A 24,854-nucleotide genomic window follows, 5' to 3' on the forward strand; every position below is an offset into this window, starting at 1 on the left:
ATAAGCACAGTTTTAGTAAGTTTGGCCTTTATTTTAATGATAGGAAGCTCCTGGAAATGTCCTGAGCACAACCATGAGGGGCTGATCCCACATCACAGCAGGCTGCAAAAGGGTCAAGACTTGTAGCAGCTCTGAGAAGGGGTTTGTAGTAGCCTAAAGAGATGCACACTTTCTTACCCTTTTGGGTCATAGGTCCAGGGACAGGGAAAATAGAGACACATTAGGAAAGAGTGTGGTTTCACAGAGAGCAGTTCAGCACACCAATCTTGGCATCATTTTGGGAGAGGTGTCCGGTCAGTGGTAGACTTACAAGCAGCCTTATAGACATAAGTGCTAACCTGTTTTGGCCAGATATTACCAGGCTGTGCACAGAGTGGGAAGTTGTAATTAGACTGTCAAGGATTCTGCCCTTGCCTTGCCCCAAGTTTATGTGAGTGACTGAGGAGGAGACATGAACACCACACCTAGTGGATTCAAATCTGCCACGGGAGAGGGGAGAGTGACAACTTTTTGCAGGCCCTCTGAAACATTCAGGTTGCACGTTGCCAAAGATAAATGTAAAAACAGGCATCAGCATTGATTAAGTTGCCTGTGTAGGTAGGGAAGGGAGCTGTGGCTGAGCTACCATCGGCTGGACAGAGGGGGCCAAGAGGCTCTGTGTCGGGGTGTTGTTGAGGCTTAGGTTTCATCAGTAGAAGTATTGTGATTGGGGCAAAAGAGGTGAAAATTCCATTGTAATCTGAGTTGGTCAGATAATGTTTAAAAGACATTTTAGTCACCTCCTAAGAGGTGTGAACCCAGGGAAGGGTAAATGGTCTGAGAACCCTTGTGGGAAGGAACCTAAGGGTCAGTGTGGAAAAGAGAAAGTGACATGAAAGAAACTGATTCTGGGTGGCTGTGAGGACCAGCTCCTCTCTGGGACTCTGGTAAGGCTTAGGGGACGAGGACTTCAGAAGTCTCACAGAGTCCTTGGCCGGTCACACTGGGCAGCAGCGGCAGGGTAGGGTATGGTACCAAGGCGCCCTCTCTGTAGACTTAGGGGAGCCAGGGAGCAGGACTTCCGGGTCGGGGTGCTGGCCTGGCGGCTGCTGTGGCATTCCTGATCCAAGACTCTTCCAGTGACTTTCCCCACCAGAGCCCGAGCGAGCTCTGCGAGATACTCCCTGCCTGTCTCGGGGCAGCCAGAGCAGCTCCCCTCGGCCTGTGGCCTGGTAAGGGCTAAGGGACCTCCGAGGCTTTGATAGCTTGGAGCTGTTCTCATCAGCCTCACGTTCACCATGGGCTGTGATAGGCACATGGCAGTGGGCTTTCGAGGAGCAAGTTCTAATTCAAAAGACCCCTTTGTTCTGCTCTGTCCTTTGCTCATAGTACTGTCCCTTGAGTTGAGGGGACCAGCACACCCTGATTGCTGTCCCGTCTCTCTGGCAGCATGCCGTGGAGGCACTCTGGAAGGCTGTCTCGGACCTGCTGCAGCCAGAGCGGCCTCCCGAGGCCCGGCACGCAGTGCTGGCTCTGCTGAAGGCCATCGTGCAGGGGCAGGTAAGGGGTGGCGGGTCTGTGCCGGGTGGAGCTGGGATGGATGTGTGGGCTGAGGGCCCACTGACTCTTCCCGCGGTGCCACGCTTAGACTCGTGTCTCTGGTGAGCGCGCCAGGAGCTCTGCAGCTGGACTGCCTGAGTGGGCATATCCCTGTGTCGCCTTTCGTACCTGTGTGATTCCAGGCAGGTCACTGGAGCCCCCAGGCTTCACCTCCCCTGCTATGAAATTGGGACGCTTGTTCCTTCTCTGGAGTGTTTTGAGGAGTTAAGTGAGGTGGTTCTTGCCAAATGATGAGGGCGGAGCCAGTACAAGTGAGCTGAGGTCGTCTTGTTCCTGCTGACCTCACCACTCTCCCCAGGCTGCTGCCCCCTGCTCCTAGGCTCCAGCCACACTGGTCTTTGCTTTTCGTGGGGTGCACAGGCCATCTTGGCACCCCCAGCCTCCACCCATTTCCTCCACTGCTTCACACCACAGCTGCTTGGAGAGGCCTTTCCACTCTCAGCACAGTTAGACTGTGTTGTCAAGATATGAACAAGTGTATCTACCCTGGGTCGTGAGCCCCCAGGGGGCTGGGGTCGCATTGTCCCTGCCTTGTGCCCCCCCACCGTGCCCAGAGCTGGACTCACAGTCGGTGCTTCACACACACCCGCCCTGAGCCATCAGACAGCCCCAGTCTGTCCCTTCCAGCTAGTTCCTGTGGGAAGGAGAAAGGGCCCCAGGGTTGGGAGTCTTGGAGCCCGTGGCACTTTCTGGACTTCTTACAGCTGCGTGGGAAGCACAGGGGGCCAGTGGTCCCAGCAGGACTGCTGACCCACAGTGTTGTGTTCAGGGGGACCGCCTGGGCGTTCTCAGGGCCCTCTTCTTTAAGGCCATCAAGGACTACCCCTCCAGTGAAGACCTCCACGAAAGGCTGGAAGTTTTCAAGGCCCTCACGGACAACGGGAGACATATCACGTACTTGGAAGAGGAACTGGGTGGGTGCCACGGGTGTGAGGGTTCCCTTGTCTTGGTGATCAAATGTGAGGCCTGGGATGCGGGAAGACCGCTGGGCCCCGGAGTGCTGCAGTTTACAGGCATGGCCTCCAGAGGGCGCCGCACCATGACGTCTGCTTACCTGTGCACAACCTGGATCAGCCACCTGAATCTCCTGGGGAGCTTGTTAAAAATGCAGAGTCCTGTGCTTCACTCCAGACCTGCTGGCTCGAGCCCCTGGGGAGTGGGGCCTAGGTGGGCCTCTTAGGTGGGTAGGGAGTGGTCTGAGTTCTGTTGTAGGGAGAGCAAGGAAACATCAGGCTGCGACCTATCTGAGCACCCTACGGTTTTCGGTGGCGAGGGTGGGGTGTGCCTTGCTGCATCTTCCTCCTGGTCATCTCCATGTCCCGGGCCTGCCCTTCTCGCTCTCCTTTTTGCTGTCCTCTCTCCCTGTTCTGATGGTGTGAGGTTTCTGTGACTCGTGAGATTTTATATCTCCACTGTGGGAACAAGAGGGACAAGGGGAAGAAATAAACCTGAATTAGGCCTTGGTGTCTGTCACCCAGAACCGGGCCTCAGCTGTTAGTCTGCCTCCAGGACAGGTGCAGAGGAGGGGCCGTGGTCAGGTCTTCCGTCCAGAGTTATCTGGTTAGCAGCCAAGCACTGCTTGTCTCTGTTGAGAGAGTCTCAGGGTGGGCAGGGGCCAGGAATCTGCCTCTTGAACATGCTCCCCAGTGACGCCTGTACCCCAGCATCGGTGTCAGTGCTCTGAGTGTCGGGTGCACAAACACTGCTCTCGCCTCTCAGCCCAGACCCATCAGTGCACCCACCCCGGGGCTGCTGAGTTCCCGAGTCTGTGCCTTGCGGAGCTGCCTGGGCTCCAGCTGAGCCTCCGTCAGCCTGGGGGTGGCTGGCCTGCCATAGCATGGGGACGGATGCTGTGCCCAGCAGTGCAGGGGAGTGAGCTGTGCTTCCCGGGGCGGAGGCGCTCAGGAAGCACACCGCCGCCCTCTCCCCCCCAGCCGAGTTTGTCCTGCGGTGGATGGACGTCGGCCTGTCCTCGGAGTTCCTGCTGGTGCTTGTGAACCTGGTCAAGTTTAACAGCTGCTACCTCGATGAGTACATCGCACCAATGGTCCAGTAAGGAGAGAATGCTGAGACATAGCTCTGGTTGTAGTCCCACTGTCTTGGGTCCTTAGTTCAGTTCTGCAGGGTAAATAAAGCTGTTGAAACTATCAGATAAATGGAGAAGTTGGAAGTGCCCATGGCCGAGTTTCACTTAAGTTGCTATTTTGAGACTCGGTACAGTATGCTATTTTTAACAAATGTATAATACTACTTGATATTTTACTTGTTAAGATTTTTGTTGTCATTTTCTCAAACCACTCCATGATGTCCCTAGGGCAGGGTCTGGTCTTGGTGGTGCTGTGTGCCCAGCCCAGAGCTGGCATAGCGGCTCCCGCCTGTTTGTGGTGAGTGGAGCCCTAGAGGAGGACGACCACTTGTATAACGGACTGTGTGGAATCATCAGGAAGTAAAAGAGAGCTACACAGCCTCTAGGAAAGTCTTTTCAGTTGACTCTGTGCCTCCTTCAACAGCATGATCTGCCTGCTGTGCGTCCAGACTGTGTCCTCCATGGACATAGAGGTCAGTAGCTGCCTTTCCAGGAATGGCTTCTTTTGCTCCCCTTCTGGGAAGGTCAGGTGGCAGAGCAGGTGAGACCCTGGGCTCTGGGGTCAAGCCTTGTGCTGCCCCTTACTGGCTCCGTGGCCCCAGGCAAGCTGCTCAGCCGCTGGGAGCCTCAGGGCTTCCTCCTGTCAGTGGGGATGACGGGATGGCCTCTGCCATGGGGTCACACTGGGGAGGGGAGGGCCCACAATGGTGGGGTATAGAGGTGTTCTCTGGGCGCCCCCTGGCACTTGTGGGTCCAAGGAAGGCTACTTTGGCAGTGGGGAGGTCGGTAGTCTGGCCAAAGGAGGAAGGGGAGGGGCCGGGGCTGTCACCACCCCACCCGCAGGAGTCGGCAGGGCTGGCATGACCGCCCCTGTGCCCGCCAGGTCTCCCTGCAGGTGCTGGATGCCGTGGTCTGCTACAACTGCCTGCCTGCCGAGAGCCTGACCCTCTTCCTTGTCACCCTGTGCCGCACCGTCAACGCCAAGGAGCTGTGTGGGCCCTGCTGGAAGGTGGGTTCCTCCTGGGTGAGGGCAGGGCAGGCACGTGGTGGTCCGAGGCCATGTTGCCTTCAAAGAAGGGTCATCTGATTTTCGGGGTGTCCAGAGAATGGCCTGCTGGGGGAAACCCTGCGGCTGAGCAGAGGTTGAGGCTTTTGTGGTGTTTTGAGAACTCAGCTGCCCACGAGTTTGGTGGGAGACAGTGGAGTGTTGGCTGGACACAGATGCTTTCCGGGCAGTGGCTGTGCAAGGCTGGCACACGGGGCCCAGGGCTGGGACCATCTTGTCTCAAATGATGTTGCATCTTACTTCCCAGCTGATGCGCAACCTACTGGGCACCCACTTGGGCCACAGCGCCATCTACAACATGTGTCGCCTCATGGAGGACAGGCAAGTGCCAGGGCCGGGTTGCCCCAGGAGCTGCCCAGCCTTCCCAAGGAGGCTTGGCCTGGCATGCCTACCTGGGAGGCTTCTGTCCCTTGAGTGGCTGCTCAAGGAGCCACCCTGAAGTCGGGTATATGTCTTCGTGCCCCTCATCTCCTGCCCCTCTTCCTGTCAGTCAAGTCAGAATGTCCAGAACTGCACTCGTGACCTCCTTCCCATGCTTGGCTCCCCTCCAGTGGGGCTGCCTCACCATTCACCCTGCCCCAGGGCCCTGGCCCTCAGCTCCCACCACCATACCCTCACAGTCCTGTTGCTCCTGCCCCGTGAGACAGCTCAGATCTGCCCGCTAGGAGGCCTCTGCCCCTGGCCCTCGGCTTTCCCTTCCTCGCTGGTCTCGTGCACCCACTCTGGGCCTCCTCAAGTCCATTCCTCCTGCTAGCAGCCACCTGCTCTTTTCCAACACAGATCTGACTGTCACTCTTTGCTTGAGGCTGCAGTGGCTCCCAGAGGCTGCAGTGGCTCAGGATTAAAAACCAAACTCCCCAGCATGACAGGCCTCTGCATGTACCCTCTTCTCTTGCTGGGATGTCCTTCTGCCTTGGTCCAGTTTCTCTGCATGTTCCTTGGTATCTTATCATGGTCACTGTTTCCCTGACAGTCCTGAGCAGCCTTAGCTGTCATATCCTATGGCTTTCCTTCTTAGCTGTAATTTGAGATAGAAACTTGGCATTTATCATGTGCTCCTTCGGCTGACACCTGCGAGTCTTAGACTCTGAGCACCGGGAGGCTGAGGGCCTTGTCTCTCTCACTTTCATGCCCTGGTGTCGGGGTGGCTCCGTGCTCGGCAGTGATGACCTGAGTGAACGCATGAAGGAACGAACCAGCTCTGCTGGCCTCCGTGTGCTCTGCCCAGAGCCCCTTCCCCAGCCTTGCTTCTGCCCCGTAAGCGTAGGGGCTCTGGGGAGGCTGCCAGGAGCCTGGGCCCAGGCTCTGCTTATGTCTCGTCTCTCCGGAATGCTTTCAGAGCCTACATGGAGGATGCCCCACTGCTGAGGGGAGCTGTGTTTTTCGTTGGTATGGCTCTTTGGGGAGCCCACCGACTCTATTCTCTCAAGAACTCTCCGACATCCGTGCTGCCGTCGTTTTATGAGGTAACTCAGTCTCTGCACTATGGCGAGCTGGTGGGAGCTGGAGCACTCCCCTTGGTCCAGGTGGGCACAGGCCTCTCAGACAGGGCTCTGCTGTGGGTTGTGCTGGCACTTCCAGCCCTGGGGCTGAGCTTTAGGGTCACTGAAGGTTTTATTTTCAAGCAGACATACCTTAGGGATATTACCTCCCGCGAGTCGGCGTTAGAGCTCCTGGAGGTCCCCCGGCGGCATAGCATTCTTCCCGTTGACAGGTTCATTTTGTCAAGCAGTAACCACTCTCGCTCTAGAAGGAGGCCCCTGAGACAGCTTCTGTTCTGTGGTGCCCAGCAGTGTGGAGCACTTTTCTAGGCATGTTTTTTTTTTTTCATTAAGGTATGATTGATACACACTCTTATGAAGGTTTCACATGGAAAGCAGTGTGGTTACTACATTTACCCATATTATCAAGTCCCCACCCAAGCCCCAATGCAGTCACTGTCCGTCAGTGCAGCAAGATGCCACAGATCCACTATGTGCCTTCTCTGTGCTACACTGTTCTCCCTGTGATCCCCCACACCATGTGTACGAAACATTATACCCCTCACTCCCCTTCTCCCTCCTTCCCCGCCCGCCCTCCCACACCCCTCCCCTTTGGTGCCACTAGTTTATTCTTGGAGTCTCTGAGTCTGCTGCTGTTTTGTTCCTTCAGTTTTGCTTCATTGTTATACTCCACAAATGAGGGAAATCATTTGGCACTTGTCTTTCTCCATCTAGGCATGTTTTTATGTAGTCCCAGCACCCTGGTGAGCTGGGTGGCCACACCATTCCCGTCCTGACCCAGTGAGCTGTGTGGTGTGCAGGGCCATGCGGTCTGCTGGGCAGCTGCCCCCTGCTGTGCCCTCGCTGCGGGCTGTGGAGGCATGCTTTGCCCTGCCTGCATCATGTGTTTCAGGTTCCACAAGGCCAAGGAGCCGGGGGCCTGGAACTCTAAGTTAGGGGTCTAGCTCAATCAGGCCCTTTGGAGCCAGTATAGAAAACAGGTTCTGGGCTCCTAAGATACTTCTTCCGTGGTCTGGGGACTGAGGGGAGCGAGGCCCTCTCAGGCATCCTACACTGGGTTCTGAGGGCGACATGACGGAGCTTCCTAAGGGTGCCCAAGGAGTAGTTGACCCTGCCTGCCCCCCGGGCCACTTGTTTCAGGCCATGACCTGTCCTAATGAGGTGGTGTCCTACGAGATCGTACTGTCCATAACCAGACTCATCAAGAAGTACAGGAGGGAGCTCCAGGCTGTGACGTGGGACATTCTGCTGGACATCATTGAACGCCTGCTTCAGCAGCTCCAGGTGAGGTGGAGAGAAGGCTGTGGGCATGGGGAGGGCTGACGCCTCAGGCTGGCATGCCAGAGGGCCCTGCCTTACATCCGGGACCCTCTGTCAGAGCCTTCTGGGCTGTGTTCTCTGGTGGTTCCAAGTGGTGTCGACTCATTCACTGAAGATTGCTGGTTTTTCCAAACCCACTCCATCATTTGGATCAGGAAGGTGTAGTAGCTGAGCATGGGGGTGGGGCTGGTGTTGATCAAGACCAACAGTAACACACCAGCGTCACCTCTGTAGCCTCTAAGTGTGGACCCTGAAGATAGTTCCCAGAGTGTCTAATATGCCAACTATGGCTCGGGTGTTCATTCCGAGGACAGCACTGGCTGCAGCAGGGAAGAGGACACGCTGATGCGAGAGTGGCAGAGGGCACGAGGCCACAGCGAGCTTGGGCTCGGGGCTAGGCCCTCAGGTTTGGGGTGGGCAGTGGGCAGGCGGCCAGACCAGGGAGGAAGGACTGGATTCTTGTCCCTCAGGGCCTGACTGCTGGCTCAGACCATTGTCACTGACTGGCTGGCCAGGCAGTGCTTCATTCAGGAGCGGCAGGCCGGGAGGTCGTCCTGCTGGGGCCTCCAGAAGCCCTGTGAGCCTGCAGAGGCAGGAGTGTATTCATGGTTGGGCTCTTGGAGGCCTGCTGCATGGGCATAGCCAGAATCCCTGGGTCCACCATTCCCCAGCTAGGCAGGAATAGCCCCGGTTGCCCCACGTGTCCCAGCACCCTGGGGGTCATTGCTGCCTGCCCAGCGGGAAGGCCTGAGTGGGTGCCCAGATGCAGCATAATCAAGCCATGGCCTCTGTTGCTGCATTCCTGGGGGTGCCGAAGTCACTCTTGTGTAACTCTGCCTTCACGCGCAGGGCCTGGGCAGCCCGGAGCTTGGAAGCCGCACCCACGACCTGCTGACCACTGTGGAAGAGCTCTGTGATCAGAATGAGTTCCACGGCTCCAGGGACAGATACTTCGAGCTTGTTGAGAGATGTGCAGACCAGAGGCCTGTAAGACCACCTCTTCCCCCAGCCCAGTGGGCCTTTGGTGGCCGGGCAAGGAGGTGGTGTAGGCCAGGCCACCAGAGGAGGGGCGTGCTGCTCGGCTCTGGGAGCCCTGGTTGTGCGGGTCTCAGACCACATCTATGTGAGTTCAGGGCCCAGCAGGCTCCTGCTCTCCCGGGATTTGAGCTCCACTAGTGAAGTCTGCCAGGATGTGGGCAGCTGCGCACGCAGGGGTTAGAGCGCGGCACTAGCCTGACCAGCAGGCTCCTGCCTGTGCAGAGGAGAGTGCCTGCAGCCCTTGTATGCTGCTGTGTGGCGTATCTGCTCTCAGGCACCAGGCAGCCCTCATGCCAGAAATGCTCACCTGGACGTGAAGGCTTTGATGTGGGTTTTAAATGAATATTCACTGCTGCCAGGAGGGCCTCTGTCCCATGGGCTCCGCCAGCCAGGCCTTCAGGTGGCGGGTCTCAGTGAGCAGGCCTCCCCGGGGCCAGCAGCACAGGGCGTGTTACAGGAAGGGCTGAGTGGCCCCTTGACTCCAGGTTTTCTTTTGACAGGAGTCCTCCCTCTTAAACTTAATAACCTACAGGGCTCAGTCGATCCATCCGGCCAAGGATGGCTGGATTCACAATCTGCAGTCACTGATGGAGCGATTCTTCAGGTAGGGGCCTCTGGAGGCCTGCTTGGGCCCTGGGCCTGGGTCTAGGACACTGGGTCACTGCTGTCCTTTCTGGTCCTTGAAAGTAGCAGTTCTCACTGAGCAGAAAAAGGTTTGTTTTCCAGTGGGACAGAGCCCTTCGAGGCCTCTGCGCTTCCTTCCTCCTGTGGAGTGGTTGTCCAGAAAGATGGTGTCTCTGAGGGCCAAGCTCCCCAGCCCTTTGCCCAGGCCTTGGTCTGGAGGTCAAGGAGCTGGGCCAGGGTTGGTCTCGCCTGCCTCTGAGGTGGTGGGCCTGGGGCTGGCAGCTGGCTCCCGTAGCCCCAGCAACTGTGCCCTCACCCCCAGGCATGAGTCCCGCAGTGCTGTGCGCATCAAGGTGCTGGATGTCCTGTCCTTCGTGCTGCTTATCAACAGGCAGTTCTACGAGGTGCATGTCCTGGGGCTGGCGGGGGGCCCTGGCCCAGCAGGTGTGAAGGTGGGCTCTGTGAGCCCCTGGGGTCTGCCAAGCACCCCTGTGAGCAGGCTTTTCTCAGAAGGCTTTGTTCACCATTAGATTTGCTCATCATTCATCCCGAGGTGCCCTGCCAGGCCTGTGCTGGGTCTGGAGGTGCAGCTGAGCAGCCAGTGGGGTGGGGCAGGTCACTGTTGCAACCCCTGGGGAGCTTGGGCCTGGTTATCACCCGGAACAGAAAAGACTTCCCAACAAGTCTTGTGTGGTGCTGATTTCCTTCTGTTTTTGTATTCATACTTACTCTTCAGACCCCGGCCCCATCACCAGGTTACCTGCCAGTCTTCCTTCCCCTCCATTCCATCTTCTACTAGGTGTGCGGCCAAGTCCACACGTCCTTCAGGATCATCAGTGCACCCCTGCCCTCCATGCCCTTTGCTCTAGGAGATGCGCATCAGGCTGTGTGTGCCTTCCCCTGCCTCCTAGCACACCTCTGTGCCGTGGCCTTGCTAGGATTCCCAGTGTTCCTGGGACCTGCTGCCCCCTCCTACCCTCTCCACCTTCCCTCTACCTACATCTCTGTCCCTTGGACTCCTAGCCCCCTTAAGTCTAGCTCAGTGCCGCCTCTTCCAGGAAGCCCCTCTGGGTGGGCAAGGCCCTCACATCAGGGTCAGTCTCATCCTGCCCTCTGTTCCTGTGGTGTGTGTACCTGCCTCTGAAAGCTCTTGCCACGCTGTCCCATTGTAGCAGACTGATGTTGGGGATAAGTCTTTCTATCCCCAGTGCACACACACAGAGGGCATTTCACGTACAGTCATTCTTAATTGTGACAGTCATTGACAAAGTGCATGTGGGGTCCCTGCCACCTCATGTATGAGCCCGTGCTTGCTTGGGCCATTGTGTAGCCGTCATCATTCTGAGCCCAGGGGTGTGCAGAACACAGACAGATCCCTACCATGGTTTCCCCGTCTTGAATGACATGTTGCTGCCTTTTGGCCTCTGCCACTGATGGCTCCCCTGCCCTCCTTGTGCTTGGTGCAGGAGGAGCTGATAAACTCAGTGGTCATCTCGCAGCTCTGCCACATCCCCGAGGATAAAGATCACCAAGTCCGAAAGCTGGCCACCCAGCTGCTGGTCGACCTGGCTGAAGGCTGCCACACCCACCACTTCAACAGCCTGCTGGATGTCATTGAGAAGGTGAGAGCCGCTAGGCCCAGGACTTGGTGCCTTGCTGCAGGGCGACCCCTAGAGCCTCTGTCCCTGATCTCTGCAGAATTGGAGCTCGGTCTCAGAGGCACGGTTTTCCTCCCAGTGGAGGGGCAGTGTGGGGAGGAGGCTGTGGCCTCGTCTCACAGGAGCTGGGCACGGGGCTCAGGGCCAGCATCCTGCACAGCCAGCACCTTGCCTTTTAGTTCTGTGCTTTCTGAATGGCCCCGCAGGAGTGTGGAGTGCACTTTCCCGTTTGAGGAATAAAGGGGAAGGTCATCCCTGACGGAAGTTCTGGGTCTGAGGGTTGCTGCAGGGAGCCCAGAGCTGGGGGTTTAGATGCAGATCTCTCCGAAGGTGATTGGCCGCTCCCTGTCTCCACCCCCCGAGCTGGAGGAAAGAGACGTGGCGGCGTACTCAGCCTCCTTGGAAGACGTGAAGACAGCGGTCCTGGGGCTCTTGGTCATCCTGCAGGTTGGCCTCTGGGAGGGGTGGCCTTTGCTCTTCTGGGAGGGTGTGGCGACCAGCTGCATCCTGTAGGTGGGCTGGTCTTCGGGGACACATCCCTTGGGAGACCTGGTCACCCCCTGGGCATTGCAGAGGGCAGCCTGGGTGTGATCCTGACTCCTTGTCGCGGCCGGGAGGACCTGGTGAGAGCCCCCGGGGACAGGTGGGTGAGGCCTGGCCGGAGCCAGCCTGTGGGGCCTCCCCTGAGTCAGGGCCGGAACCACGTCCTTGGCCCTACCTGTAGCAGCTGAGGCCGGAAGCCATCTATTGCAGCCCCACTTTTTGTTTGTTAACTTCATTGAGGTGTAATTCACGTGCCATATAGCTCACTCATTAGAAGTGTGTGATTCATTGGTTTTAGAATGTTTCGTGTAGCTGTCACCACAGACAGTTTTAGAACAGCTTCATCACCCTGAGGTACCCCAGCGCCATCTGCACTCACACCCCATTCTCCCCCATCAGCCCCGGCTCCTGGCAATCACTCATCTGCTTTCTGTCTCTGTGAATTCACCTCTTCTGAAAATTTCATTGAAATGGAATCCTAATGTATGTGATTTTTTTGTGTCTGGCATCTGTCACTGCACGTAATGTCTTCAAGAGTCCTCTCGGGTCAGTTCTTTGTTTTTTTCATGGCTGAATAATACCCCACTGTGTGGGCTACACCAGTTTGCATGTCCGTTGCAATCAGTTGATTGGCACTGGGGTTGTTTGTACCTTTTGGCTACAAATGAGCATTCGGGTCTGTTTCTGCGGCTGTGTTTATTCCTCTTGGGTGGACCCCTAGGCACGCAGTTGCTGGGCCCAGCGGTAGCTCTCTGCATGGTCGTTTGACTAGCTGCCTGTTTCCATTCTGAGCAGCAATAACTCACTGTGGTTCTGATGTACATTTTTTCCCCTAATAACTGTGGAGCAGCTTTCATGTACCAGGGCCATTTGTACATTTCTTTGGAGAAATGTCTGTTCAGATCTTTTGCCCATTTTGTAATTGAGCTGTTTGTCTTTTTATTGAATTGTAAGAGTTTTTCTATCCTGGATATAAGTCCTTAATCAGTTAGATGATTTGCACATGTTCACATCCCCATTTTCCCAGCACTGTGCTCACCCTGCTGGGTGGTGGCTGTCCTTGTGCTCCCTGGTACTGCGTGGTGCCCAGGGCTGCTGGGGCTGTGGCCACACGCCTTTGTGTCCACGGCAGCCTCTGCCCCAGCTGGGTGTGACTGCATCCCTTCTGCTGGCTGCCACACCTTGGTCACCGATTTTCAAAGCATCACAATGTCAATTCAGTTCCCTTGCCACTGTCAGTATTGTGTAAAATGTGACGTTTGAATCAGTTGACTCAAAAACTTCTAGTTCATAAAACATCAGATAGAACAATTTCCCAAAAGGTTTATATGCTGGGTTTTTATTTTCTGGTGTGAAATTTGAAGTGTTTGGTAGAAGCTGGACAGCACCTCCTTGGTATCCCTTCCTGAGGACCCTCTGCTCTTGGTCCCCAGCCGTGTGAGGTAGTGTGCTGACCACCTGTGCCCTGCAGGTGCCCAACCACAAGAGGGAGAAGGGGCAGTGTGTTGCCCTCACTTGAAAGTCCTGCCCTGACCCGAGGGCTGGGGCACCAGAACCGAGCTATTTCCTGGTTGAGAAAAAGTCCTGGGCAGGGCTGTACTCTTTTCCCTTTTTTTTTTTTTTGAGAGGGCATCTCTCATATTTATTGATCAACTGGTTGTTAGCTACAATAAAATTCTGTATAGGGGGCTCAATGCACAATCATTAATCAGCCCCCAAGCCTAATTCTCAACAGTCTCCAATCTTCTGAAGCACAATGAACAAGTTCTTACATGGTGAACAAGTTCTTACATAGTGAATAAGTTCTTACATGGTGAACAGTGCAAGGGCAGTCATATCACAGAAACCTTCAGTTTTGATCACGCATCACGAACTGTAAACAATCAAGTCAGATATGATTATTCGTTTGATTTTTATACTTGATTTAAATGCGAATCCCACATTTCTCCCTTATTATTATTATTATTTTTAACAAAATGCTGAAGTGGTAGGTAGATGCAAGATAAAGGTAGAAAACATAGTTTAGTGCTGTAAGAGGGCAAATGTAGATGATCAGGTGTGTGCCTGTAGACTATGTGTTAATCCAAGCTAGACCAGGGCAATAAAACATCCACGGATGCAGAAGATTTCTCTCAGAACGGGGGGTGAGGTTCTAAGCCTCCCCTCTGTTGATCCCCAATTTCTCACCTGATGGCCCCCCTGCGACCGTGCCTGTCTTAGGTTGTTCCTCCCTTGAGGAATCTTACCCGTCTCTGGCTAACCAGTCGTCTTCCGGGGCCATACAGGGAAATGTAAAGTTGGTAAGTGAGAGAGAAGCCTTATTGTTTGAAAAGGTTAGCTTTTCACTTCTTTGCAGATTTATGCCCTGTGGCTTCTGTGCCCAGCATTTGTCTTGAGGTGTCTGTACTCTTTTCCCTTTTCATAACTAAAAAGTAACATGTGTCCAGTTGAAGCGTGCCAGCAGCGAACAGCCCAAAGCTCCATTCCCTCCCTGCCTCCCGCCAAAACGTCCCGAGTCCTTGGTGCCCTTCCTGAAATGGCCTGCATTGCCAGACAGTCAAACTGCCCCTTCTTTTTATTTTGTCTGTGGAAGGCAGGGGTAGTGCTTCTACGTGTGTTGTGAAGCAAGGGCAGAGAGTGTTGTTAGTCATTTTTTTGGTCATTACTAAGTGCACACGTGGTACTGTGCTGAGTGCGGAAGCCCCTGGGGTGGACCTGCGGCTTGAAGGGTCTGCATTTAGAAGAGTGGTAGATGATGCCAGTTACCAGGCCCAGTCCCTCCCCCTGGCACCAGGGCACATTTGGCCTCTGGCTTGCAGTGACCAGCATGCTCTCTCTGTAGACCAAACTGTATGCCTTGCCTGCCAGCCATGCCACGCGTGTGTACGAGATGCTTGTCAACCACATTCAGCTGCACTATAAGCACAGCTATACCCTGCCCATCGCCAGCAGCATTCGGCTGCAGGTAAGCTGGGAGGGGCAGTGGTCAGTGGCTGCGGTAGAGTCCAGCCACACCTTGGGGCTGGCCACGGGTGGGTTCCCTTGGGGGGCAGTAGCTGCCCATCTTGGCAGCTGCACTGACCATAGGCTGGAGAGGTGGTAGATGGCCTTGGGAGGCTGAGGTCTTCCCAGAGGCTGCTGCATCTTCCTGTCTCTGTGGCATGTCCTTTGAGTCACACACCTTGGATGGGGACAGAGACGGGATTGCACCAACTTTCAGGGTGGCATGTGGCCCCATCGCATGTGGGACTGCGGAGCCTGTAGGCAGGGCAGGTTGGGGTGGGCGGGGTGGGGCTGGACAGACTGCTCTGAGCTGAGCAGAGGTCCCTGGGGTGCAAGTACTCATCCCTCCCAAAGCCTCTGCCTGATGGGGCAGTCCTGTCACTTGGGAAGCCCGGTTAACTGGTCGTCGTTGGCTGGAGGAAGTGATGATGGCCTGGGCAGGGCTGCTTCCCGGCTCCTGGAGCTGGGTCGTGATGTCCAGCCATCATGCGGGGCACCCATCCCCTGTGTCCCAGGGCGGGCCCAGCGGCCCCTGGTAGTCCAGCTGCTGTGGCCATATCCCAGCCTGTGGGCTCTCGGGAGGAGGCTGTGAGCCCTGCGTCTCACTGCCCAGCGCCACGGCACAGGGGCAGGGGCCGGAGCGGATAGTCTGGGTGCTGCCCTGTGCTCTTCTCTGTAGGCCTTTGACTTCCTGCTGCTGTTGCGAGCGGACTCACTGCGCCGCCTTGGCCTGCCCAACAAGGATGGCGTCGTGAGGTTCAGCCCGTACTGCCTCTGTGACTACACGTACGCGGCCCTGTGCCTCCCACCGCCACCACCCCAGTCCTGCCGCCTTGGGTTCAGGGGCCCGGTGGGTGGAGCTAGCTGCCCTGCACCCTGGGGGTCCTGGCGTATCCCAGGAAAGCCCCAGAGGGATTCTGATGGCAGCCCAGGGTTGGGGCTGGGGGTCTGCGTCTGTGGAGTGGGGGCTTCAGCCTTGGTGCCTCTTGGCCTTCGCTTCCACAGGGAGCCCGAGCGGGGCTCTGAAAAGGCTGGGGGCCCCCTGTCACCCCCCACCGGGCCCCCGGGCCCAGCGCCCGCAGGCCCCACCGTGCGGCCCGGCTCACTGCCCTACTGCCCACTCTTCCGCGTCATGCTGCGGTGTCTGAAGCAGGTGAGGCGGCAGGTTCTTGGGGCTGCGCTCCTGTCAGACTGAGCACTGAGGGGTGCTGCCCGGAGTGCACAGTGTGACTGTGGGAAGTTTGCCACCTTGGTTGGGTTGGTGGCAGCCCAAGGCTCCATGGCAGCTCCGTAGCCACGCACTGTGCACCGTGTGGAGCCGAACTTACGGGATTGCTGCCTGCCTCACAGGGTGGCTTCGGTACCAGACTAAGGGTTGCAGGCTTACTCCTGGAATCTCCGAGCAGGGCATGCCTCAGGGGGGCACAGACAGGCTGAGGAGACTGAAAGGGAGGTGCAGCTCCATCTGGTTGCGGGCACCTGCAGTGGCAGGTGAGGCTTTGAAAGGTGGGGAAGTTTCCAGTGGCAGGAGTCAGTAAAGCCTGGAGTAGGGTAGGGAGGGGGTTCCGTTGGTGGGAGATGCAGCAGGGGCAGAGACGTGGAGGTGTGAGACTTCAGTCCTGCACTCTAACAGGGGCCAGTGAAGGAGAAGTGGTCAGCAGTGAGCCCCGGGCAGGGCTGGGGCCTGGATGGGGAGGCAGGGCCAGGCTCCCTGGGGCCCCAGATGTTGGCACTGATGGGATCCATCGGGGATTTCCTGAGAGTCTCACAGCCTCTGTCATAACTGGAATCTGGGACAGGCTTTTGGGATCCGTGGCCATTGGTGCAGCACGTGGGCAGGCAGGTGGGGCCACGATGTGCCTCCTTGTGCTGCGGCCCTGGGTCCATCGTGGTCCTGTAACAGGTATCCGGGCTTTGGATCATCGAGGGACACTCGCTGCTTTCCCCTTTGAGCCAGTATAATAGCTTTCCTCCCACTGTGCCTTCACTGTGCTCCAGGCGGGCATCAGTCAGGACCCTAGACGGGCGGCCTCTGGGGCACCGGGGCGTGAGCAGGGAAGGCGGAGTCAAGTGTGTGGAGATTCCAGGTCCAGCTGAGAGGAGAGAGGAGGCATCAGCTCTGTGCTGGGCTTCCCAGTCAGCCTGGTCTCTGGAGGGCAGCTGCCGACTTTCTCTGAGTGGCATTTGCTCCTGCAGGTGTAGGGACGGAGAGCCAAGGTCTGTGCATCAAATAGGAGAATGAGTCTGGGGGTTCCCTATCCACCCAGCTCCAAGCACAGCTTCAAACTCTGAAACCCCAACTTTCCTCTTGAGGGTCCAGACAGCCCCGCACCCCCTGGCCAACCCCTTTTCCTGCAGGAGACCGACTGGAAGGTGCTGAAGCTTGTGCTCGGCAAGCTTCCCGAGTCACTGCGCTATAAGGTCCTCATTTTCACCTCTCCGTGCAGCGTTGACCAGCTCTCTTCTGCCCTCTGTTCCATGGTAAAGCCGCGTCCCTCTGCTTCAGGCCCTTGCGCCCCTCTGTGTGGCCTTCAAGACCTGTCTTGGGGCTCTGGTGTGGTGGGAGGGGCGGGGCCGCAGCACAGCTCCTCCCTCCTCCAAAGACTTGGAGGCCCTGGGGCACACTGAGGAGACAGATGGCCCTTCAGGGATGTGACCTGTCTGGAGAGCAGGTTGTGCCTCTGGGTACCCTGTCCTCCTAATCGGATGTCCCTAGTGAAGGGCTTGAGTCCTGTCTCTGGCTTCCTTGTGGGGCTCCTGTGACATGCGCATCACATCTCCTCTGTCCCTAGAGCGGCACAGTGGGCACCCTCCTACCCCTCTGAAAGACCAGGTAGCAGTTAGCCTCACCACCTGGCAGTGCTTCACACCTGAGCCTTGGTCATTAGCTTTCAGGCCCCAAGACCCTCGAGCGGCTCCGAGGCACCCCAGAAGGGTTCTCCAGAACCGACCTGCATCTGGCCGTGGTTCCTGTGCTGACAGCATTAATTTCTTACCATAAATACTTGGACAAAACCAGACAGGTACCAGATACAAGAGGGACAGGAAAGCTTTGCAGGACCTGGCGTTTGAAAGCCTGGCTTCCGGGATGTTATTGCTATAACCAGACAGGCCCAACGTCTTCCTGACCTGGGTGGCTGCTAGGCCAGGGAGTTGGCTTTGCTTCCCTATGTGACCCCAGCTGCTAGCCTGGCCTGGGACTGTGGACATTTGAATCCACTGGTGTTTGTGAGTCATCTTGGGGGTGTGGGCTTAGTGCAGCGCTGGGATGGCCCTCTCCTGACCCCACGGGCAGTGTCTTGTCTTTCTGAGGAGTATTGCTTGGCTTGGCCTTGCTGCACTTTTAGGGTGGGTGCCAAGCTACTTGGCAGAGCTGGGCCTGTTTTGAGAGGGTGGCCTGGCGTGGGGCCCCCTGCCTTCTGTCTACGTCTGCACCTGTCGTGAGGTACAAAGAGCGTACATGGTAACGCCCATTTCCTTTATTCTGCTGTCCTTTTCACTACTATATTTCCGTTCCTGATGCTGTCACTGCCTTACTGACCAGGGACCCGAAGGCTTAGAGTGTGTCACGCAGCCTGCTCTAGGTCCTGGTCCAGTCAGCCTGGCGGTGTCAGCTGCCGGTGGCTCTGCCGCTCTCACACTCAGGGAGCTGGCTCACCAGCATGGCTGTCTACGGGTAGGGGTGCAGAGGGCTGGCCTGTGGTGGCCCAGGTCAGAGGCCGCCATGCTGTCCTGCAGCGGGAGCTGGTGTACTGTCTGGAGCAAGGCCTCATCCATCGCTGTGCCAGCCAGTGCGTGGTGGCCCTGGCCACCTGCAGCGTGGAGATGCCCGACGTCATCATCAAGGCGCTGCCCGTCCTGGTTGTGAAGCTCACGCACATCTCAGCCACAGCCAGCATGGCCATTCCACTTCTTGAGTTCCTGTCAAGTAAGTGTCTGCGGCCTTGTGTGTGTGTGAGTGAGACTGTGGGGTGGACTCTTCAGTTGGGGGCTGTGCCCTGCCCAGAGTAACCTGTCCTGGCTTCTCTGGCACCATCTTGTGACCTCTTTGGCTGCATGTAGACACACTGTCCTCCATGAGGCACCTGGGCACAGCCTCCCTCTGCTGCCTCAGGGCCTTTGCACATCCGGCCCCTGTGCCTTGAATGCTGTCCTTCCTGGTCTTTGGTAGCAGCTGTTTTCTTGCCCTTAGTGTTAGTTTAAATAACACAGAAACCTACCCTTAGCCTGGCTCTCAGCTGCCTCTTTATCCCCAACAAGGCACACACTACAACTTGGAGGGGCTGTGCGGACTGTCCGCTCACATGGTGACTCCAGGAGTGTGGAGTGCCTTGCGTCCCTTCATTGCCTGTGCCCTGGTGTGTTTCTGCCCTGTGGAGAGTGGACAGCAGGGGCAGAGTGGGGCCACCAGCATGTCTGAGGGATTCATATGGCCTCTGCTGCATGTTCTTTTTGTTCACAACCCTTTAAAGATGTAAAATCCATTCTTAGGTTGTAGAACAACCAAAGGCAGGCCACTGGCCAGGTCCGGCCTGGGGACCACAGTTTGCCAGCCTTGGAATTCAGAGCCGTGGCCCAGGGTGAGGGGAAGGCCATGTTTGGGTGGACCGCAGCCTGTGCTCCTCAGCAGCCCTCTTGGGTCAGAACGGTGGCACTGGCTTTCGGAAGCAGCAGTGTGGGACCCCACGGCTTGTCTCGGCCCTTAGTGCCTGTCCCCTGTGTTGCAGCTCTGGCCCGGCTGCCTCACCTCTACAGGAACTTCGCAGCAGAGCAGTACGCGAGTGTGTTTGCCATCTCTCTGCCATATACCAATCCCTCCAAGTGAGTTTTGGCCCACCCTCGTGGCCGTGGCCAGGCCTCGGAGCAGAAAGCCAGCTGGGTTCTGTGGCCTTGGAACCTCTGACCCTGGCTTCCGGCTCCGGCATGTCTGTCCCCTGGGATGGGCTCTAGCACTTCCCTTTTCTTCTTGTCACAGGTTCAATCAGTACATTGTGTGCCTGGCTCATCACGTCATAGCCATGTGGTTCATCAGGTGCCGCCTGCCCTTCCGGAAGGACTTCGTTCCCTATATCACTAAGGTGGGCCGGTGGGACCTGCTTGGCCGCGGGTGGTCCCTGGCTGAGCAGGGTGATGGGCAAGGGAGAGAGGTGGGATGTGTTTAGTACTCTTATCAGGGTGCCTGGGTTCAGCTGAGCCAGTACCCCTGGGACTTGACTCACTGCTGGTGTTGAGGCAGGAGCTGCCAACTCTGTTCTGGGCCTGCAGCTCATCCCAGACTTGCAGCACACCTGGGTGGGGCTGACAGGTGCGGAGGGAAGAAGCATGTGGCTGTCTCACGGGCTTGTCACCCCGTCCTGCAGCTCAGTTCTGCTCCATTCTGCCAGGGCCTGCGTTCCAATGTCCTCCTGTCTTTTGATGACACCCCTGAGAAGGACAGCTTCAGAGCGCGGAGCACTAGTCTCAATGAAAGGCCCAAGAGGTGCGGGGCCTGCCGTGGGCATATTGGGTGTCGAAGTGGGGCAGGGCAGGCCTGCACGCTGTGATCTGTGACCAGCCTGGTGCATACAGGTCCTGGGACTGACCAGCTGCCCTGGGTGAGCCAGTGGACTTGAGATGTGGCTGAGGGTGTGCCCCCCGTGCAGGCCATTCTGGGCTCGAAGGTGCCCTGGGGCTTTGAGGCAGGGCAGCCTATGAAGGCCAGTAAGGCCTCACACTCAGCTGGAGGGGCTGGCGCTGCGGCCTGTGGCCCAGCCTGCCTAGGTGTTGAGCACAGACTTGCTGAGCTGGTGGTCCGGGTGCTAGCTGGAGGGCATCTGGTTTGGGTCTGAGTCCCTGGAACAAGCCTAAGGTTGCTCCAGGGCTGCTGTGACTCCTGAGAAACAGCCCCTGGTCTGGGCAGGGAGGAGCCCAAGACCCGTAGGCACCCTTCCTATGGCCCTGCAGTGAGCTGAGCCTGGGGCCAGGGCCACCCCTTCCTGCAGAGCTCAGTCCCTGGCCCATTGCTAGCCAGGGGACACGCTCTTTACCATCACAGCCGCTTTTGCCAAACCTGAAAAGGATCTGTGCTAGGCCTTGGTTCTCGTTTGCATTTCATTTGAACAGCTCCCACCCTTCCCGACCCCACTCTCCCGCCCGAGCTTTGTCTTGGCCCTCCCTAGGTGGGAATACGGCATTTTCCAGAGTGACCAGGTCAGTGTGACCTAAAGTCAAAAGCTGTTCTCGGGCTCCTGGTGGCGCCTCAGACTCAGAACTGGCTCCTTTGAACATTGACCTTCAGGGCCTCAGTGTCTCCTGGTGCCTGAGCTGGGCGATGCTGGCCTTCCAGGGGGGTGAGCGGGACACCTGGTCAGCACAGCCTGGAATCTGCCGTGTGGTGCTATCCACACGTTTAATTTGCACTAATGTTCTTTGTTTCGGTATTGTGCGTGAAACCTTACTTTTTCTCCCGTCGTGTTTATGAGATGTATTTTCATGCATTTTTGTTTTCTGTTTCTTCCCCCTGCTAACTGGCTCTGGCATGGTTTTCTGTTCATCTCACCCATGGGCTCTCCATCCTGACCCTGTGGCCTGTGGCCTTCCCTCCCCATCCTCCATGGCTTGCTCCCTCTGGAGCTGGGCTCTCTGGGGCCTGGGCTTCCTTTCCTCACCTGGTAGTTTGAGGATAGCCAGAGCCCCCAAACAAGGCCTGAATGGCTCCCCACCTGTGAAAGAGTTCAAGGAGAGCTCTGCAGCCGATGCCTTCCGGTGCCGCAGCATCAGTGTGTCTGAACATGTGGTCCGCAGGTAGTGGGCTCTGTCGGGCGGGGGGCTCAGACCCTGGAACTTGGCCCGTGAGGTGGCGCTGCCAGGCGGGGGCACCTGGGTGGCGGTGCATGGGGCTGCTTGCATGACCTCGCCACCTGCCCATGCCTTCCCAGAGCTAGAGCCAGAGCCCGACTGGCAGCCCTCGGGCCACGGGGGCCTTTCCTGCACAGCCCAGCCCTTGAGCCGGGGGGCCTGGCAATGAGGGGCAGAAAGGTTGCATTCTGTCCCCAAGCCTGGTCCAAGCATGGGCTGGCTGCACAGCATCCTCAGAGGCTGGCTGGGGAGCCTGAAGCAGGTGGCCCCTCTGAGAAAGCTGGTGTCCAGTGGCTGCTGCTTGCAGGCCTGGCCACAGACGTCAGGGGCCTTTGCAAATTAAAGCAGTGCCATGAAGGCGGGTGGGACACAGCTAGGGTTTGCTTTTCATACCCTCCAGTAGACCTTGCCTCTGACTTGTCTTATAGGAAAGTCTGCTTCCTGTTGTAGCTGAAAGGGGACAGGGCGCTTTGTGTAGAGCAGTGGGGAGGGGGCAGCCTGGAGTCCTGAGGAGCTTGGCCTGGGTCACCCCTTCCTGCTGGGGGTGGGGACAGGGTGGGCTCTCGGGGGTCAGTGCTTTGTGCTGACCAGGCCGCGCTGTGTGGGGTACTGGGATCCCCCCCCTGGAGGCCCCTCACTGGGGCCTGGCTCCAGCCTTAGGCTGGCCTCTGCTGAGTGAGATCTGCCTGGGGACAGGGCTCAGTGAGGCTGCTCTCAGCTTCTCCAGCAAATACTTTATTGTGAACAACACATAGCAGAGGGGCTGTGAGATTTACATCACGATTAAACCTCCATAAGCCCCTCCTCTTGTCAATGGGTGCATGTGGGGCCAGCGCCCCAAGTGTGAGGGTGAGGAACACACAAGCCCGGACCCTCCCTGTCCTCGGCGGGGGTGGCCCTGTGGGCAGAATGCAATCTCTTGTCTGTGCATCCCGTGGGCTCTGTGTCTCTGCATGACTGAACTGTTCTGCCACAAAGCCATCACCCAGCTCTCCTGTGCTTGGGTGAGGGGATGTCCTCCCTCTCCCCCTTGTCTCTTAAGCTGCTGCTCCCACGAGCAGGCCCGGGTCCCTCCCCTGAGCCCCTACCCCTGGTCTGGGATGATATGTCCACTTGGTTTGCTGAGCTGTAGCTCCGCTGGTCCTGTGCCCTGGTGGGGTCCTTCTGAGTGCGGCCCTCTCAGCATATGCATGCCTTGAGCTTTGGCCCCCGGGGGTAGATGACAGTCCTGCCCCATGTCCTGACCTTGCTGCGACCCCCTCCCCCAGCAGGATCCAGACGTCCCTCACAGGGGCCAGCTTGGGGTCCGCAGATGAGAACTCCATGGCCCAGGCTGACGACAACTTGAGAAATCTCCACCTGGAGCTCACGGAAACATGTTTGGACATGATGGCAAGATACGTGTTCTCCAACTTCACGGCGGTTCCCAAGAGGTGCAGGCCAGGTTCCCGGGGCTGGGGCGGGTCTGTGGCTGCATGTGGCCCAAGTAGTGACAGCAGGCATGGCGTGCAGGCCTCCTTCCCGGGGGCTGGCCTGGCCAGGCGGCTGTGCACCTCCGAGGCTCCTGCTCCTCCGGCGCTGGGGGCCCACCGTGCGCCATGGTCAGGGGCCTTGGGAGCCGCAGTGCCCACCCAGAGCCCCTGCCAGGTCGGGTGGCTAATGCCGCTTTGCTTTCAGGTCTCCGGTGGGAGAGTTCCTCCTGGCTGGTGGCAGGACCAAAACCTGGCTGGTTGGGAACAAGCTTGTCACCGTGACGACAAGTGTGGGGACCGGGACCCGGTCGCTGCTGGGCCTGGACTCAGAGCTGCAGCGTGGCCCAGAGTTGAGGTGACTGCAGTTTTTGCCCCTTGCTTGCCCAGCCCCGGTGGTGGGTATCCTGAGCTAGGCCTGCGTGGGGTGGTGCTGTGCTGGCTGGAGCCCACGGGCACCTCAGCTACGTGCCGTGTGGACCCTTCTGCCCTCAGCTCTGACCACGGCAAGCGTGTGAGACAGACAAAGGAGGCGCCAGCCAAGCTGGAGTCCCAGGCTGGGCAACAGGTGCACCGTGGGGCCCGGGCCCGGGTCCGCTCCATGTCCGGTGAGCCTCTGCCTCGCCCCTCACACGTGCCTCTCTGGGTCCTTGGGAGCCAAGGGACAAGGTGGTTGGCCCCAGGCCTGGCCCGGTTCCTGAACAACAGAGCCCCCGTCTTAGGAGTGGGGTGACGCTTCTGCACGGCCGTGGCCCCGCTCGCCATGAGTCTGTTCTCAGCCGGTCTGTGCACCCTCAGCCCAGCTCGGCCCTGGCGCTCCTTTGCCTCGGTGGGAATGAGCCGTGGGCCGACCAGTGCAGGCACTGCTGCCCTGGTGCTACGTGGCCAGTGCCTATGAGGGCCGTGCCCGGGGAGGGCTGAGCTGGACCAGGGGCTGCTGGGCCCTGGGTGGGCCTGCCAGGTCTGTGCTGGTGGCCTTGTGCTGGGCGGGTGGTGGTCACCAGCCCTCCTGCCCTTTTCTTCAGGGGGCCATGGCCTTCGTGTCGGTGCCCTGGACACCCCAGCCTCCCATGTCCCCAGCGGTGCCCCTTCCCCGGCCTCACAGACTGCACCGGTCGGCAAGCCCGAGAAGGCTGCAGCCGGCTCCCAGACTGATCTGGCAGCTTATGTGCCCCTGCTGACCCAGGGCTGGGCAGAGATCTTGGTCCGGAGGCCCACAGGTACGAGTCCCACAGGTGTGGGACAGTCATCCCTACGGATGCGGAGCAGCAGCAGGCAGCTCAGGGCAGGGGCTTTGTTCCCAGCGTAAGAGTGGTGGAGGCCCAGGGCACTACGTGGGGAGACTACCAGTTCACTTGGTCACCACAGCAAAGGCCGGCGGCCCGCAGAGCAGCCCGTGCTTCCTCCCGTCCCGGAGGCTGGGACCCGAGGTCAGGGTGTGGGCAGGGATGGTCCCCCCGAGGCCTCTCTCCTGGGCATTGTCCCCCCCTCGTCCTCACAGGGTCATGCCTGTGCCTGTCTGGGTCCTGACCTCTCGTGAGGCCGCAGAGGGGACTAGGGCCCGTCTGTGGGGCCCACTTTACCTTAGTCACCTCTTTGGAGGCCTTCCTCCAGATGTGGTCCCATCCTGAGGCCCTGAGGGCTGGGCTTCAACGTGTGAATTTTAGGGGACACAACAACCTACAGCTTTTCAGGCAAAAGGAAGGATTCAAGCCAAGGCCTAAGGGTTGGGAGGTGCTTTGAGTGCAGTGTGAACGAGTTGTGCCCAAGAGGTGACCAAGGGGCAGGAGGAGAGGGACGACGGGCACTGGCCCCCATGGAGGCCTCCAGTGCTGGGCTGGAAGGCCATGGGGGATGGGGAGGGAGAGGCGGGTGAGAATGCCCTGGGGCTGGAGGAGGCTGACAGGGCTGGGGAGCTGCTCAGGACATGAGGGTGCTCAGTGAGGAAGGTGGAGTTGCAATGTGGGCCCCTGGGCCTTTGTAGGGAGAGGATGGAGCCCAGCAGCCTCCCCAGCTGTGCCCCTCCTAGGCCCCTCTTTTGGGAGGAGTCTGCTGCTTTGAGGTGCCTCCTCCACCCTGTGGCTCCGAGGCCGCCCTGGGCAGACTGCT

The 24,854-nt window shown here is 58.1% G+C and overlaps 1 protein-coding gene across 17 annotated transcripts in view; it reads left to right on the forward strand.

Moving 5' to 3' along the window:
* The window catches only part of TSC2 (TSC complex subunit 2), a 34,723-nt gene that overhangs the window by 2,689 nt on the left and 7,180 nt on the right, over positions 1-24,854 (forward strand). For 5 of the 17 annotated variants that reach the window (XR_008992347.1, XM_036915967.2, XM_036915969.2 and 2 more), the window contains exons 4-30: positions 1,429-1,539; positions 2,369-2,513; positions 3,534-3,651; positions 4,110-4,158; positions 4,569-4,694; positions 4,999-5,072; positions 6,091-6,217; positions 7,394-7,537; positions 8,423-8,560; positions 9,112-9,215; positions 9,558-9,639; positions 10,702-10,857; positions 11,224-11,340; positions 14,279-14,401; positions 15,119-15,225; positions 15,445-15,592; positions 16,798-16,920; positions 17,328-17,462; positions 18,178-18,367; positions 19,167-19,260; positions 19,415-19,517; positions 19,824-19,918; positions 21,094-21,222; positions 22,545-22,709; positions 22,954-23,103; positions 23,241-23,353; positions 23,771-23,965. Coding sequence is in view for 16 of the 17 variants with exons in the window: in XM_036915967.2 (XP_036771862.1) it covers positions 1,429-1,539; positions 2,369-2,513; positions 3,534-3,651; positions 4,110-4,158; positions 4,569-4,694; positions 4,999-5,072; positions 6,091-6,217; positions 7,394-7,537; positions 8,423-8,560; positions 9,112-9,215; positions 9,558-9,639; positions 10,702-10,857; positions 11,224-11,340; positions 14,279-14,401; positions 15,119-15,225; positions 15,445-15,592; positions 16,798-16,920; positions 17,328-17,462; positions 18,178-18,367; positions 19,167-19,260; positions 19,415-19,517; positions 19,824-19,918; positions 21,094-21,222; positions 22,545-22,709; positions 22,954-23,103; positions 23,241-23,353; positions 23,771-23,965 (3,361 nt within the window). In the remaining variant the exon portion in view is untranslated. Of the gene's footprint in view, positions 1-1,428; positions 1,540-2,368; positions 2,514-3,533; positions 3,652-4,109; positions 4,159-4,568; positions 4,695-4,998; positions 5,073-6,090; positions 6,218-7,393; positions 7,538-8,422; positions 8,561-9,111; positions 9,216-9,557; positions 9,640-10,701; positions 10,858-11,223; positions 11,341-14,278; positions 14,402-15,118; positions 15,226-15,444; positions 15,593-16,797; positions 16,921-17,327; positions 17,463-18,177; positions 18,368-19,166; positions 19,261-19,414; positions 19,518-19,823; positions 19,919-21,093; positions 21,223-22,544; positions 22,710-22,953; positions 23,104-23,240; positions 23,354-23,770; positions 23,966-24,854 lie in introns of those variants that run through there. The other 12 variants (XM_057487821.1, XM_036915968.2, XM_057487825.1 and 9 more) reach the window with 6 other exon arrangements.

The sequence above is a fragment of the Manis pentadactyla genome, chromosome 10 (genome assembly GCF_030020395.1).
Source record: "Manis pentadactyla isolate mManPen7 chromosome 10, mManPen7.hap1, whole genome shotgun sequence".
Taxonomy (NCBI): Eukaryota; Metazoa; Chordata; class Mammalia; order Pholidota; family Manidae; genus Manis; species Manis pentadactyla.